General features: G+C 39.2%; 1 protein-coding gene across 1 annotated transcript in view; it reads right to left on the bottom strand.

The window, feature by feature from the left end:
- Positions 1-2,822: 2,822 nt before the first annotated feature.
- Positions 2,823-16,303, bottom strand: part of LOC111864055 (disks large 1 tumor suppressor protein) — a gene marked incomplete in the record, with an annotated part of 824,637 nt that continues 811,156 nt past the window's right edge. The window contains 4 exon segments of the mRNA XM_033751308.1: positions 2,823-4,508; positions 5,584-5,675; positions 8,266-8,375; positions 8,874-9,046. Of these exon segments, the coding sequence (XP_033607199.1) occupies positions 4,402-4,508; positions 5,584-5,675; positions 8,266-8,375; positions 8,874-9,046 (482 nt within the window).

The raw sequence follows: 16,303 nt of genomic DNA, 5'->3' as shown, positions 1-16,303 counted from the left end.
CAGAGGGCTGTTATTAAATTACTGGAAGAATATTTGTGGCAACCACTCATATGAGCATTATTAAATTTTTCATAAGTGGGAGAAGGTGACATTGAAGATAAACAATTACAGTGCTGCAGCAGCAGAAACTACCATGCAGCCACAAGCACTTGTCTTAGAACTCTGGTACTGAGCACTTTATCAACATCATTGTCATCCCCGTCTACAATCAGTGATTATGTACAACAAACCTATTCTGAACTTCAGCTCCATCTCTCCCTCACTTTGCCATTATGTCTCTTTCATTTCGGTATATTCGCTTTGAGAGATGATCAGCGTTCATTATGCACTTTACCCTGAAAGAATTATGTTTGAGTAGAGAATTTAATTGGAGCTTGTTTTCTGACACACACGGTTATTTGTGTATAAGTAACAATGATGAAGTAGTATTACTTTATCACTGACTTCATGTGTTCAGTTTATTTACTTCAGCTTGAAACACTGAAGAGCAGAATCAATATCAGGTATCACTTTGGATTTTGTAATTGAATTTTATTATTAATTTGCTGGGTAGAAAATTAAGTTGTTAATAATATTTTCGTTATTTTTTATATTAGCCCATTCAATACTACACTTACAATCATGAGTATATTTCAGCTTTGTAAAGTTCACTATATTATGTCAGTTATTTTATTATTTTGGTAATATTATTCCATGCACTATTAAAATTGTAAAGATGAGCACCTTCAGATTCATAATGTTCATCATAACTCTGCAATTATTTTATTACTTTTTATATATTATTAAATTCAAAAGTAATCTTGTTAACAAGAGTGTATTTCATATTCTTGAGGTCCTCATACTACTGCAGTTATTAATAATAAATGGAAACCCATGTTCTGTATATTTTGTGAGCAAAAGTTATGAAGTTGAATGCAAGTATCTCTGATGGGATAGCAGTTCACCCTGCTTCAGCTTTCTATAGCCTAGTCACTATACTGACTGAGCCATCCCAGCTCACCACATAGCCAAGAGCTATTCAATTTCTGACAGTTATACACGTAAATTCCAAATTCATTCTTTGTGGTTTGTATCCTTCACTGTCCCCCATGTTCATTTATTACACATTCTCTGTACCATCAGGCGCTAGTATTCAGAAGTACAACCATAAGTTACAAAGTGGGATCTGTACGTGTAGTACATATAACAAATTTGTATAGAGGTTTTTCAGAAATTTTATGAAGCTGAATTTAAATCTCACATGATATTGAACCAATATGGATGAAATTAAAATTCATCTGGCCACTTTCAACACCAATCTCAAATACCAGATCTGAGGTATGAGATTTGAAATGACTGAAATTGAATGACTAATTTTAGAAATGAAACAAATGGACACGTGTCCATTCCATGCACTTCACACTAAAAACATAAGAATTTAACACATTTTACTATGCCCTACTTTCAAGTAGCACTTGACTGCTCTAACTTACATTCTTGATGAAAGAATCTAACTTACATTCTTAATGAAAGAAAGCAAAGGACAGGAAATTAAGCAATTCTGTCACAGGGTAAAGGTATTCAAGGATATTATTAGGTGGAGAAGGCAAAGACTATACAAACTTGGGCAAATAAATTATGAGGCTAATTTTTAATTTTGCACCAAGCCACCTGGTAACGGTTACTTGGTATGTTTGATGATGCAACAAGACAGAGTTCACATGGAAACTTTGGATAAGCTGCGTTCTGTAGTCGTTGAACAGTAGATAATTAGATCACTGTGTGTTGTCAACTTTGTCCTGATATAAAAATGGAGTGTAAAATGGAAAAAAGAGTGAACGTCCAATTTTGTATTAGCTGCAAAAATTGCCAAGTGAAATGTTAAGAGGTTGAATCTACTATGATTAAGAGTAATGTTTTTAAGTGGCATGTTTTGGAGAATGTGGAGAAAATGTGAATTACAATGAAAGGCAAGGTGCTCCTGTAACAATGCGAATGAACAAAAATGTCGCTAAAATCAGGGAACTTGCGCAGGTTAACTCGCAGGCTGGTATCTGACGAACTCGATATAAGCAAAGAAACTGTTAGGAAAATTTTAGTACAGGATCTTGTCTTGAGAAAGTTAGCAGCAAAGTTCGTGACACCAAACTTGATGGAGAGATAAAAGGACAGACATCTCCCTCTGTGCACAGACTTTCTGGAACAACTTCAAGAAGATAATTTTTTGGATCAAGTCATCATTGGTGACAAATAGTGTTATGAGTTCTGATCTCAAGTCCAAATGCCAGTCCATGGAGTAAGATCAAATAATTCCCCCCCCCGGCCAAAGAAAGCAGGGATGTCAAAGTACATGATCAAGCAATGTTGATCTGCTTTTTCAATATTGGGAGTATCATCTACCAGTAAGGAGAGCTGTGAAGATCACTCTGATTTTTCACCATGACAATGTGCCCGACATTCTTCAGTTTTGAGTGGTGCAGTTTTTAGTAGGAAAAGGCATCTATGCCATGGATCATCTGTCGTACTCTCCTGACTTGGCTCTACCTGACTTCTGGCTGTTTCCAGAACTCAAGTGTGTGCTGAAAGGGAAGTGTTTCTTAAATGTTGAGGGCATTAAATCATGTGAGAAAGAAATCCCGACAAACATTCCTACTTAGGTTTTTAAAAACTGTTTTGGACAATGACTGAACTGCTAGGAACATTGTAAAGAACTGGAGGGAGATTATTTTAAAAAATTATAATTGCTAATATCTGCAGCTCTTAAAATAATTTTTTTAGAAAATTAGTCTCTGAACTTATTTGCCAGACCTTGTATATGTTTAAGTCATTTCTCTGTCTGCATATTCAAGGGGATGTAACTTTATTTACACTTTCAATGAAATGGGCAATTATTTTCTTGTTTACATAATTATTCAACAACACTTTTACACAGCTGCAGCCACTGGATATAACAAACAAGTTTCTCCATGGGAAAGCATACACACCTTACTTTTCCTCACTCATCACACAGTGACCTGGATAATGGTAAAAAAAGAAAGATCTATTGCTGCTTGGAGTATCATGTTGAAGAGTACTGAAAGGAGGGATGCTGTAGTGCATGTCTGTAACACTGCCACATCTGATGGAGGCACCAGGCATACAAAATATGAGAAATTTATATGAGCTGTTACTAGGAACAAAGTTTCTTGTAAACCCAAAACTCTATCATAAATTTAAAAATCCATGACTCATCATACCACATGGAACAACACAATTATACATAGTACCCAGTTACTGTTACCTCAAACTTGCACATTTAAATGATCAATAAAAAGAACTCTTCAAAAACGCCTTCAATTTTGTTTGTCTGTGGCAGGGTTTCAAGACTTGCAATAATCATGTACCATACCTCTTCTGCCTATCTGGAGCTGTTTCCTTCATTATACTAGATATCATAACTGCAAGAGTATCCAACAACCCATAACGGGTTTAAAATTTGCATTAAATTACGATAGAAAAGATTAGTTAATATCAGTCACCATCACACTTCAAAGACTATCAGAACATCACATGGCCTTACAACACTTGTCTTTAGCAGATCAGCCCAACAAGCAACTTACAATTACACTCAAGATTAAATACTTTTATGTACCACTTATGTTGCAAATAAGGGGAAACTGCTATGAAAAATATGTTACTAAATAATTCTGAGGAAAAAGGTTTGGCCAGTGACGAGTCACCAGAATCACAAAATTGGGCTAATCTCCCGGTATCTTATCAGGGGAACAAAAACCCTGTTCCAGCTGATAACATATACACATTGCATGAACATTAGAACACTCCGCATAACTTACATCACAATTCAATAAAGCATCTGTTTCGAGGTGATACGATTAGTGAAGAACAAGAAACAATTTGCAGTAAGTGAATTTTGGGTACAGTTTAAGAGTTAACAGATCTTTAAATGACTGTATGGTGACATTTAATGTCTTTGTTAAAAAAAAGGCAAAATAAGTTGGAGCCATGGTGGGCAGATAACACATTGCCTGTAATTATCACTGCAGTCTGTACACGTCCAGTCTGAAAATTCATTCAACTAGTGTTACAATGTACATTTTGAAACACCAAAAGGGATAGGGGAGGGGCAATCATTGTGACTTGAGGTTATCTGATTTTCCTCCTCCACTCCCTAGTTGGCAAGTCATTATAGCCACTCTCCTTCCTGTTGGCCTGTCCTCCCGCTCCTGGCACAATTTGCCCCGAATACACAGTTTCTTGCACCAGCTGACTTTGTGAACTGAGGTTTGGCACTCCTTCACAACAGCAAATTGTTGCAATCAGGAAAAGTCAGACTGAACATATCTTGGCCTAGCATGGTGCTGTACGGTCTGTTCAATGGGCATGGCGAGCAGGCAGGGTCCAAGGGGAGGGCGAGGCGCCCCGTCACAGCTGGTCTTTTGATGGCACCCAAATGGTGGGCCCAGCCTGCTCCTGGATCACCTCCTTGACTTTCACATAGATATCTTCAGGTGTGTCACCTTGCACTACAGCTGAAATCATGACATAGTTCACATTATGCTGTGTAACCTGTGAGTCTTAACTCCTTCATTACCACATTATTCTGTGGCCTCAACAGAGCAATTTTCTCAAAATAAAATCTAATGTTTCCCACTATGTCTGCAATAGATATTACACTGTCTGTAATTACACAAGTTTTCTTCCCTGCTTTACCATCTGCAAACAATGAGTTCTACTGCACAAAAAAAAAACTCCGTGGTTTCAGTCCGCAAGCAAACTACACCGATCAAGCGACCGCCGCTTGTCAGCGAAGTTAGTGCCAACTTTAGCAGCTAGAGGGTGTCACGTGGTCAGTGCAATGAATCCCCACAGCCATTAATTTCGGTTTTCTAGACTGGAGCTGCTATTTCCTTGAAATAGTTCCTCAATTATCCTCACGAGGCTGAGTGGACCCCGCTCCAGACCCACTATTTCTCAGGAAATTTGGCAGCACCAGGAATCGAACCCGGACTTCTGGATCTGTAGCCAGGAACTCTGACCACTAGACCACAGAGGCAGTCTGACGTATGAATAATGTGAGTGGAAATCTGAGATAGGGTAATACAAGAGCAGATATGTTTTTGATTCTGGAGTGGAGTTAGGTTCCACTAGTACTTTCAGTCTTCCATGGTTAAAACAGTTTGGGAAGCACTGGATGACCTCAAAACACATGGAAGTCATGCCCATTTCTGATGATAGAATTAGATGTAAATTTTTGTTCCAAAACATCATGTCAACACCACATATGAGTGAAATATAACATGCTGTTTCAGTTTTTCCTATTTATTTCTGTATGTCACACTGACAAAAGATGGGCCTGGAATCCCAAGATATGGTTAATACAAGAATGTGAAGCCTGCATACAACTATCACCTTACTTTAACCATAAGAAGAAATGAAGAGGAAGCAGATTACATCCTCTTCCTAGGACTGTGCCAACAATGTTCAATAAAACACATAACAATGAAGAGTGAACTTGATGCTACAATCAGATTTTGGCTTCGAGGAAAATTCTCCTTGGTGTGGAAGTTTAATTCAGCACTATCCACTACATTCCTCCCATCTTACCTGTGAAGTATTCTCCAAATTCCTGTTCCATCTTCATGGCACGTTCAAAGGTTTTCTTGGCCTGTTCTTCTGTCATACGTTTGTTCATCTCCCTGCAAATATATTTCTATGATCAACAACTTTACATGATGAAAGTTTTAGGAATGCCTTCTTTTCACTATAAGGTCTTGTTTAATGATATTATATTAAATAAAAAGCTACTTGGTGCCAAATCAGGTGAATAAGGGGAGACTGAATTCAGCTAATGCTTGCTACCATTCAGTCCACAACCTTCTGTCTTCTCATCTACTGTTTAAACACATAAAAATCAGAATATACAAAACCATAATTTTGACTGTGGTTCTGTATGGGTGTGAAACTTGGTCTCTGACATCAAGGGAGGAAGACAGACTGAGGGTGTTCGAGAAGAGGGTGCTCAGAAGAATATTTGGACTGAAAAGGGACGAGGTGACAGGAGGCTGGTGAAAACTGCATAATGAACTTCATAACTTGTACTCTTCTCCAAGTATAATTAGAATGATCAAGTCAGGGATGATAAGATGGGCAGGGCATGTAGCACAAACAGGAGATCAGGAATGCATATACGAGGAGCATTCCATATATAATTCTTCCTATTTTTTTTAATGAAAACTACAACAGATACAGAAAGCATAATAATGCAGTTAAATAGAGCAAGATTTCAGCTACTTACAGTTATTTTTCCACACAATCACCACCATTCATTCGTTATGCACTTTTGACAGCGATAAACAAGAGCCTGTATGCCACGCCCGTAAAAGTCTGCGCCAGTGGAGGCCAGCCACTTTCTTACAGCTGCATTGTCTGGAAAATGTTGCCCACATGGTCCATCTTTCATAGGCCCAAAGAGATGGAAGTCTGAAGGTGTTAAATCAGGGCTATAAGGTGGACGTGGTAGGACTGTCCAGTCAAACTTTGCAATGTGCGCGGTGGTTGCCAAACTGGTATGAGGTCTAGTGTTATCATGTTGCAAGCGAAAGGTTGTCTGCTTCTCTGGCCTGACTCGGGAAATGCAGGGTTTCAGCTTAGTCAGCGTTGTCTTGTAGCGTTCAGAATTGACAGTCTCACAAGGCTCCAAGAAATCCAACAATATCACACCCCGCCTATCCCAAAAGACCGTGCACATCACTTTCCCTGCCGAGAGCTGTGTCTTGAACTTCTTTTTCCTTGGGGAATCCGGATGTCACCACTCAATGGACTGTCTTTTGGATTCCAGCTCATAGTGGTGACACCACGTCTCGTCTCCGGTGATGATGTTGTCCAGAAACTTGTCACCTTCAGCCTCAAACTGGTGCACAGGTCCTGACAGACTTCCATTTGATGAGTTTTGTGGTCCTGTGTAAGCATCTGCAGGACCCATCTGGAACAAGCTTTGCAATAATCCAGCTTCCCCAATATAGTTTCCAATGCATTACAGCCGATATTAAGCCATGCACACAGTTCCCTGGTCGTTATCTGCTGATCTGTACACATGAGCTGATCGAGGCGCTGTTTGTCGTGCACTTCACTTTCACCACTGTTGAAATGCTCTACCCACTGCCTCACTGTGCTGACATCCACCGTATCATCTCTGTACACCTTTAGCAAGCGTCGATGGATGTAAATTGGAACAATTTGTTCAGCAGTGAGAAATTCAATAACACATCTCTGTTTTGTACGCACTTCTATGTCAGACGCCTTTTTTGTAGACTGCTTTGCTGTCGCTATCTGTCGCATGACAACCAAACTAACAGTACATTGGCGGGAAGGTTCAACCTTTACTACGACACCACCAACATCCAGCTCAGACATTACATATTAACACAAAAAAATAGGAGGCATTATATACGGAATGCCCTTTGTAGGTTACACATTAGATTACAAATTACAGAAATTTGCTTCTTGACATACTCTGCACATTGTGGTTTCTGATACATGACACACTTCTGCTGTTACTTTCTAAGTTATTGAAAATTTCACATGACTTATAGTTTCATTGCCCGAGGGAAAATCTCTCAAATGACTGTAAACACTAACCATTCATTTACATGACTCTTCATATTTTGTGTTGTAAAATTTGCATTTCCTTTGGAAGACAGCACTGACACATCAACACTACGAGCATTAAGTACTCATAGGTTTGAAAATGTACTGAATATTAATTATGAAATAACCAATTTCCGTAACAAATGAATGGTTATGGCTGTAATGTGGCTACATCAAATTTCCTGCTATAGATATGAAAGGTGGAATGGCAACAGGTAAATAACCAACTAATATACAGACTGTAGGTGGCCAGGCAATACCAGAATGTGTCATCTTTATCACTCATTTCTATTCTGACCGACTACAGTTTCTTCATAAGCTAATTACAATCTGCTGGAGTTAGCAATGCTGTACTGTGGGTAGCAAATGACACAATGAATTTCTTTAATACAGTGTTGGAACATCAGCATTACTTAAGACATTCTCGGTATTTGGGATGCTAGGTAAGGTTCACAATACTGTAACTAAGAGCAGACTGACTATGTGGTAACTGTGATTATGGAGATGTATGGGAGATGGAGTAGGAGGGACTACCATATTTTCATGTTTTGCGTGTGACAAATTTATATGGCATAAGCTATACAACTTGGTTTCTTAGAGATAAGTAGATGACTGCGAACATCAAGCACATGTACTCACATGATGGATTCAATGGACTTTGGTTTGATGAAGATGGCGATGGGGAACAGTTGTGCTACCTGTAACCTCTTGATGGCGTTGCCACTCACGTCAAGGATGCAGTGTTTGCCCTGCAAGAAACATAAACCCAATTCACACCACTGCACAATACTGACCCAGACAGACCCCCTCCCAAATCCTCTTTCACCTTCCATGTGTTATTCATTCATCAGTAATCTGTCAGACGACAGGTCCACAGTCTCTTCCAAAACAGTTCCTCCACTTAATGTGATCTAGAGCTTTCTCCTTCAAATGAGATCATGTGTTAATGGTAACATGTTTAGTTTTGTGACTTACACCTCTCTGGCATAAAAGAAAAAAAAGAAACTCATCACATGGCAGTTCACAACGAAGCATTCATATTACTCAAGAATTCATCAGCAACATGCAGCAGCATACATGTGCTACTGGTAAACCATTAAATTCTGTAACACTATTTCTTAGCACAAAAGAATGTGAGAAGAAAATTAAAAATAAATATTACAGAACTATCTTTCTGTAATTAGATGCAAACAAAAGTCCTGTCTTACAAAACATTTCTACAATAACACATCAGTTTAACAGCATACCTTTTCAGCTACCTCCCTAACAGATGCAACTGATGTGCCATACAGGTTATCATTATATTGGCCTGCCTCAATAAACAGGTGATTCTGAATGTCACGTTCCATTTGTTCACGTGAAGCAACAAAGTGATAATCCCGCCCATCCACTTCATATTCACGCTTTGGCCTTGTTGTATCTGGAATAAACCACAAAAATTACAGTAATGATACAAACTGCTTCACATACTGCAATTCTATAACTAACTAGAACATCCTGGTAGCTATCTACTAGGTTCAGTTGTGTGCAGTCTGATGAAACACAGCAGTTATCACTCTCCCAGAACAACTGCAGCTATAACCTACTATTCATGTATCTGAAGAAAAATAAACACTGCCACCAGCCATATCACAGGTGGAAATGAAAAATGAGCAGTGAAAATATACATGTAAGGATTCAATAACATAAATAGATACTAAAAAACCTTCAACATAAAAGACATCTGGCAAAAAGTAAGTACATTTTTAGGGTAAAGACAAATGCCTAATCAAGTACTGTCCATGTGGAAACATAATGTAACAAGACAAACAAGAAGGTGCAAGATCTGAGGTTCTCATGGCAGTGACTAAAATTACTATCTTCTGAGATGTGACACTGCGTAGTCTGATAGATCATTAAGAACCATCTTAAGAAGTGTGCTGCCCGTTATTCCGCAAATTTCGAGATTGGAAATTTAAGGCATTGCCTAAATGTTACGAGACTTGCAAAAGCGTTTTACAGTAATTAGGCCAGTGATGGCAACACAGAGACTGCGGATCTAGGTCAAGAATGTTTGTAGTCAGCATAGATGCGTAATCGCAGAAGCAGAATACATACTANTAGATATTACACTGTCTGTAATTACACAAGTTTTCTTCCCTGCTTTACCATCTGCAAACAATGAGTTCTACTGCACAAAAAAAAAAACTCCGTGGTTTCAGTCCGCAAGCAAACTACACCGATCAAGCGACCGCCGCTTGTCAGCGAAGTTAGTGCCAACTTTAGCAGCTAGAGGGTGTCACGTGGTCAGTGCAATGAATCCCCACAGCCATTAATTTCGGTTTTCTAGACTGGAGCTGCTATTTCCTTGAAATAGTTCCTCAATTATCCTCACGAGGCTGAGTGGACCCCGCTCCAGACCCACTATTTCTCAGGAAATTTGGCAGCACCAGGAATCGAACCCGGACTTCTGGATCTGTAGCCAGGAACTCTGACCACTAGACCACAGAGGCAGTCTGACGTATGAATAATGTGAGTGGAAATCTGAGATAGGGTAATACAAGAGCAGATATGTTTTTGATTCTGGAGTGGAGTTAGGTTCCACTAGTACTTTCAGTCTTCCATGGTTAAAACAGTTTGGGAAGCACTGGATGACCTCAAAACACATGGAAGTCATGCCCATTTCTGATGATAGAATTAGATGTAAATTTTTGTTCCAAAACATCATGTCAACACCACATATGAGTGAAATATAACATGCTGTTTCAGTTTTTCCTATTTATTTCTGTATGTCACACTGACAAAAGATGGGCCTGGAATCCCAAGATATGGTTAATACAAGAATGTGAAGCCTGCATACAACTATCACCTTACTTTAACCATAAGAAGAAATGAAGAGGAAGCAGATTACATCCTCTTCCTAGGACTGTGCCAACAATGTTCAATAAAACACATAACAATGAAGAGTGAACTTGATGCTACAATCAGATTTTGGCTTCGAGGAAAATTCTCCTTGGTGTGGAAGTTTAATTCAGCACTATCCACTACATTCCTCCCATCTTACCTGTGAAGTATTCTCCAAATTCCTGTTCCATCTTCATGGCACGTTCAAAGGTTTTCTTGGCCTGTTCTTCTGTCATACGTTTGTTCATCTCCCTGCAAATATATTTCTATGATCAACAACTTTACATGATGAAAGTTTTAGGAATGCCTTCTTTTCACTATAAGGTCTTGTTTAATGATATTATATTAAATAAAAAGCTACTTGGTGCCAAATCAGGTGAATAAGGGGAGACTGAATTCAGCTAATGCTTGCTACCATTCAGTCCACAACCTTCTGTCTTCTCATCTACTGTTTAAACACATAAAAATCAGAATATACAAAACCATAATTTTGACTGTGGTTCTGTATGGGTGTGAAACTTGGTCTCTGACATCAAGGGAGGAAGACAGACTGAGGGTGTTCGAGAAGAGGGTGCTCAGAAGAATATTTGGACTGAAAAGGGACGAGGTGACAGGAGGCTGGTGAAAACTGCATAATGAACTTCATAACTTGTACTCTTCTCCAAGTATAATTAGAATGATCAAGTCAGGGATGATAAGATGGGCAGGGCATGTAGCACAAACAGGAGATCAGGAATGCATATACGAGGAGCATTCCATATATAATTCTTCCTATTTTTTTTAATGAAAACTACAACAGATACAGAAAGCATAATAATGCAGTTAAATAGAGCAAGATTTCAGCTACTTACAGTTATTTTTCCACACAATCACCACCATTCATTCGTTATGCACTTTTGACAGCGATAAACAAGAGCCTGTATGCCACGCCCGTAAAAGTCTGCGCCAGTGGAGGCCAGCCACTTTCTTACAGCTGCATTGTCTGGAAAATGTTGCCCACATGGTCCATCTTTCATAGGCCCAAAGAGATGGAAGTCTGAAGGTGTTAAATCAGGGCTATAAGGTGGACGTGGTAGGACTGTCCAGTCAAACTTTGCAATGTGCGCGGTGGTTGCCAAACTGGTATGAGGTCTAGTGTTATCATGTTGCAAGCGAAAGGTTGTCTGCTTCTCTGGCCTGACTCGGGAAATGCAGGGTTTCAGCTTAGTCAGCGTTGTCTTGTAGCATTCAGAATTGACAGTCTCACAAGGCTCCAAGAAATCCAACAATATCACACCCCGCCTATCCCAAAAGACTGTGCACATCACTTTCCCTGCCGAGAGCTGTGTCTTGAACTTCTTTTTCCTTGGGGAATCCGGATGTCACCACTCAATGGACTGTCTTTTGGATTCCAGCTCATAGTGGTGACACCACGTCTCGTCTCCGGTGATGATGTTGTCCAGAAACTTGTCACCTTCAGCCTCAAACTGGTGCACAGGTCCTGACAGACTTCCATTTGATGAGTTTTGTGGTCCTGTGTAAGCATCTGCAGGACCCATCTGGAACAAGCTTTGCAATAATCCAGCTTCCCCAATATAGTTTCCAATGCATTACAGCCGATATTAAGCCATGCACACAGTTCCCTGGTCGTTATCTGCTGATCTGTACACATGAGCTGATCGAGGCGCTGTTTGTCGTGCACTTCACTTTCACCACTGTTGAAATGCTCTACCCACTGCCTCACTGTGCTGACATCCACCGTATCATCTCTGTACACCTTTAGCAAGCGTCGATGGATGTAAATTGGAACAATTTGTTCAGCAGTGAGAAATTCAATAACACATCTCTGTTTTGTACGCACTTCTATGTCAGACGCCTTTTTTGTAGACTGCTTTGCTGTCGCTATCTGTCGCATGACAACCAAACTAACAGTACATTGGCGGGAAGGTTCAACCTTTACTACGACACCACCAACATCCAGCTCAGACATTACATATTAACACAAAAAAATAGGAGGCATTATATACGGAATGCCCTTTGTAGGTTACACATTAGATTACAAATTACAGAAATTTGCTTCTTGACATACTCTGCACATTGTGGTTTCTGATACATGACACACTTCTGCTGTTACTTTCTAAGTTATTGAAAATTTCACATGACTTATAGTTTCATTGCCCGAGGGAAAATCTCTCAAATGACTGTAAACACTAACCATTCATTTACATGACTCTTCATATTTTGTGTTGTAAAATTTGCATTTCCTTTGGAAGACAGCACTGACACATCAACACTACGAGCATTAAGTACTCATAGGTTTGAAAATGTACTGAATATTAATTATGAAATAACCAATTTCCGTAACAAATGAATGGTTATGGCTGTAATGTGGCTACATCAAATTTCCTGCTATAGATATGAAAGGTGGAATGGCAACAGGTAAATAACCAACTAATATACAGACTGTAGGTGGCCAGGCAATACCAGAATGTGTCATCTTTATCACTCATTTCTATTCTGACCGACTACAGTTTCTTCATAAGCTAATTACAATCTGCTGGAGTTAGCAATGCTGTACTGTGGGTAGCAAATGACACAATGAATTTCTTTAATACAGTGTTGGAACATCAGCATTACTTAAGACATTCTCGGTATTTGGGATGCTAGGTAAGGTTCACAATACTGTAACTAAGAGCAGAGTGACTATGTGGTAACTGTGATTATGGAGATGTATGGGAGATGGAGTAGGAGGGACTACCATATTTTCATGTTTTGCGTGTGACAAATTTATATGGCATAAGCTATACAACTTGGTTTCTTAGAGATAAGTAGATGACTGCGAACATCAAGCACATGTACTCACATGATGGATTCAATGGACTTTGGTTTGATGAAGATGGCGATGGGGAACAGTTGTGCTACCTGTAACCTCTTGATGGCGTTGCCACTCACGTCAAGGATGCAGTGTTTGCCCTGCAAGAAACATAAACCCAATTCACACCACTGCACAATACTGACCCAGACAGACCCCCTCCCAAATCCTCTTTCACCTTCCATGTGTTATTCATTCATCAGTAATCTGTCAGACGACAGGTCCACAGTCTCTTCCAAAACAGTTCCTCCACTTAATGTGATCTAGAGCTTTCTCCTTCAAATGAGATCATGTGTTAATGGTAACATGTTTAGTTTTGTGACTTACACCTCTCTGGCATAAAAGAAAAAAAAGAAACTCATCACATGGCAGTTCACAACGAAGCATTCATATTACTCAAGAATTCATCAGCAACATGCAGCAGCATACATGTGCTACTGGTAAACCATTAAATTCTGTAACACTATTTCTTAGCACAAAAGAATGTGAGAAGAAAATTAAAAATAAATATTACAGAACTATCTTTCTGTAATTAGATGCAAACAAAAGTCCTGTCTTACAAAACATTTCTACAATAACACATCAGTTTAACAGCATACCTTTTCAGCTACCTCCCTAACAGATGCAACTGATGTGCCATACAGGTTATCATTATATTGGCCTGCCTCAATAAACAGGTGATTCTGAATGTCGCGTTCCATTTGTTCACGTGAAGCAACAAAGTGATAATCCCGCCCATCCACTTCATATTCACGCTTTGGCCTTGTTGTATCTGGAATAAACCACAAAAATTACAGTAATGATACAAACTGCTTCACATACTGCAATTCTATAACTAACTAGAACATCCTGGTAGCTATCTACTAGGTTCAGTTGTGTGCAGTCTGATGAAACACAGCAGTTATCACTCTCCCAGAACAACTGCAGCTATAACCTACTATTCATGTATCTGAAGAAAAATAAACACTGCCACCAGCCATATCACAGGTGGAAATGAAAAATGAGCAGTGAAAATATACATGTAAGGATTCAATAACATAAATAGATACTAAAAAACCTTCAACATAAAAGACATCTGGCAAAAAGTAAGTACATTTTTAGGGTAAAGACAAATGCCTAATCAAGTACTGTCCATGTGGAAACATAATGTAACAAGACAAACAAGAAGGTGCAAGATCTGAGGTTCTCATGGCAGTGACTAAAATTACTATCTTCTGAGATGTGACACTGCGTAGTCTGATAGATCATTAAGAACCATCTTAAGAAGTGTGCTGCCCGTTATTCCGCAAATTTCGAGATTGGAAATTTAAGGCATTGCCTAAATGTTANAGACTTGCAAAAGCATTTTACAGTAATCAGGCCAGTGATAACAACACAGAGACTGCGGATCTAGGTCAAGAATGTTTGTAATCAGCATAGATGTGTAATCGCAGAAGCAGAATACACGCTATATTAGGCCACTGGAGTAAGATGAAATTGTCAAAAACACAGTGACGAGACGCTGTGGGTTCGCCCACCACCCAAGGAGTTAGCCAATGAGAATCCGCCGCATTGAATTTTAGGACAAAGGAGGGAGGTAACTTCCCTTTTTTGTCATCGCTAAAAAAAACGTAATATTAAACTAGCAGCCGGAGGCTCTGCTCGACATGGGTCCTACAAGCGATGGTGTCGCTGTGCCTCTATTTCAAGTAAGTCATGTTTGCTCATATTAGCCATGTTATTCAAATTTATTATTGTTTGTGAAATGGTGAAAGCGATCCCCAGTGTGCCCAGCGAGTTTTTAGGGTAGGATAGAAGGAATAGTGATTGTCGAGGTTGCCAGCATGGTAAATATGGTCGTTGTTGTATTATGTATTGTGCTTGCTGGTAGTATGCAGAGCACACATATGTATTGGTTATTGTTGTGACCATTGATTTTGTGATAAGCATACCAAAGCTTGTAGTAATTATAGTTTTAGGAGCATAACATTTAAAGGTGAAGCGTTATGATAGGATAGGGAAAAACTATGAAATGACTAGGAGAAGGAAGAGAGAGAGACAGACCTGAGTCAGACACCCTAGAAGGGGAGATCACAAGGAAGTCATAGCCTGGTAAAGTAAAGACATTATGTAGTCCCGACTGAAAGTCAGCACTGTTATTACTGTAAATATTATTGTACATAAGAGGGTAAATAGACTGAGGTAGTTATGGTAGGATGTACACAGAGAGTTTGATTCAACCCTTCCCCCGACCGACCCAGAGTTATCCCAGTCCCGACGAAGGCAGAACTGACCCCAGGCAGCCAATGGCAGCTGTGAGCAACGAAGAAGGTCCAGAGCCAGGAGAATCCTAGCTGAGGGTAATTTAGTATTATACTATCAGCCCCCCTCTTCAGGCATATCACTGCCTTTATCTTCAGGGTAGAATAAATGAATATGGGAAAATGCCTTTCTGATATATGAAGCAAAACTAGAACCAGGTCTGTGACACATACTGGGGACTGAGATGCCGGTGGGGGGGAGGAGGAGGAGATAAATACAACAGATAAATTCAAAGGGTGAGGTAAGATAATAAAATAAAACTAAATACAGATTTAAAAATATAAAACAAAAAAGCCAGATATTCAAGGAAAAGAAGTGTGACAGAAAGAAAAAAATACCCCCTCCCCTCCAACTGTCCTTACTTTTTGTCATTTTACATATTGTACCTTTATTTTGTTTTGTTCGTTCCTTCCTTCTCCTCACACTTCATTTCTTTCCCTTGCACATAACATCCCTCCATTTTATTACTTTATCTATTTATCTGTTTTGTTTTATTTTTATTCATTTTACTTCTATACCGTGCTCATCCTTCCTTACCTATCTTCTTCCCCTCCACCCACAGTTTTCCCATTCCCCTTACATCTGACCTAGATATACCAGTACCTATTATTATTATTATTATTATTATTATTATTATTATTA

Source organism: Cryptotermes secundus, unplaced genomic scaffold (assembly GCF_002891405.2).
Source record: "Cryptotermes secundus unplaced genomic scaffold, Csec_1.0 scaffold655, whole genome shotgun sequence".
In the NCBI taxonomy this organism is placed as follows: Eukaryota; Metazoa; Arthropoda; class Insecta; order Blattodea; family Kalotermitidae; genus Cryptotermes; species Cryptotermes secundus.
Note: the sequence above shows the minus strand (reverse complement) of the source record. Positions and strands in the feature narration are given on the sequence as shown.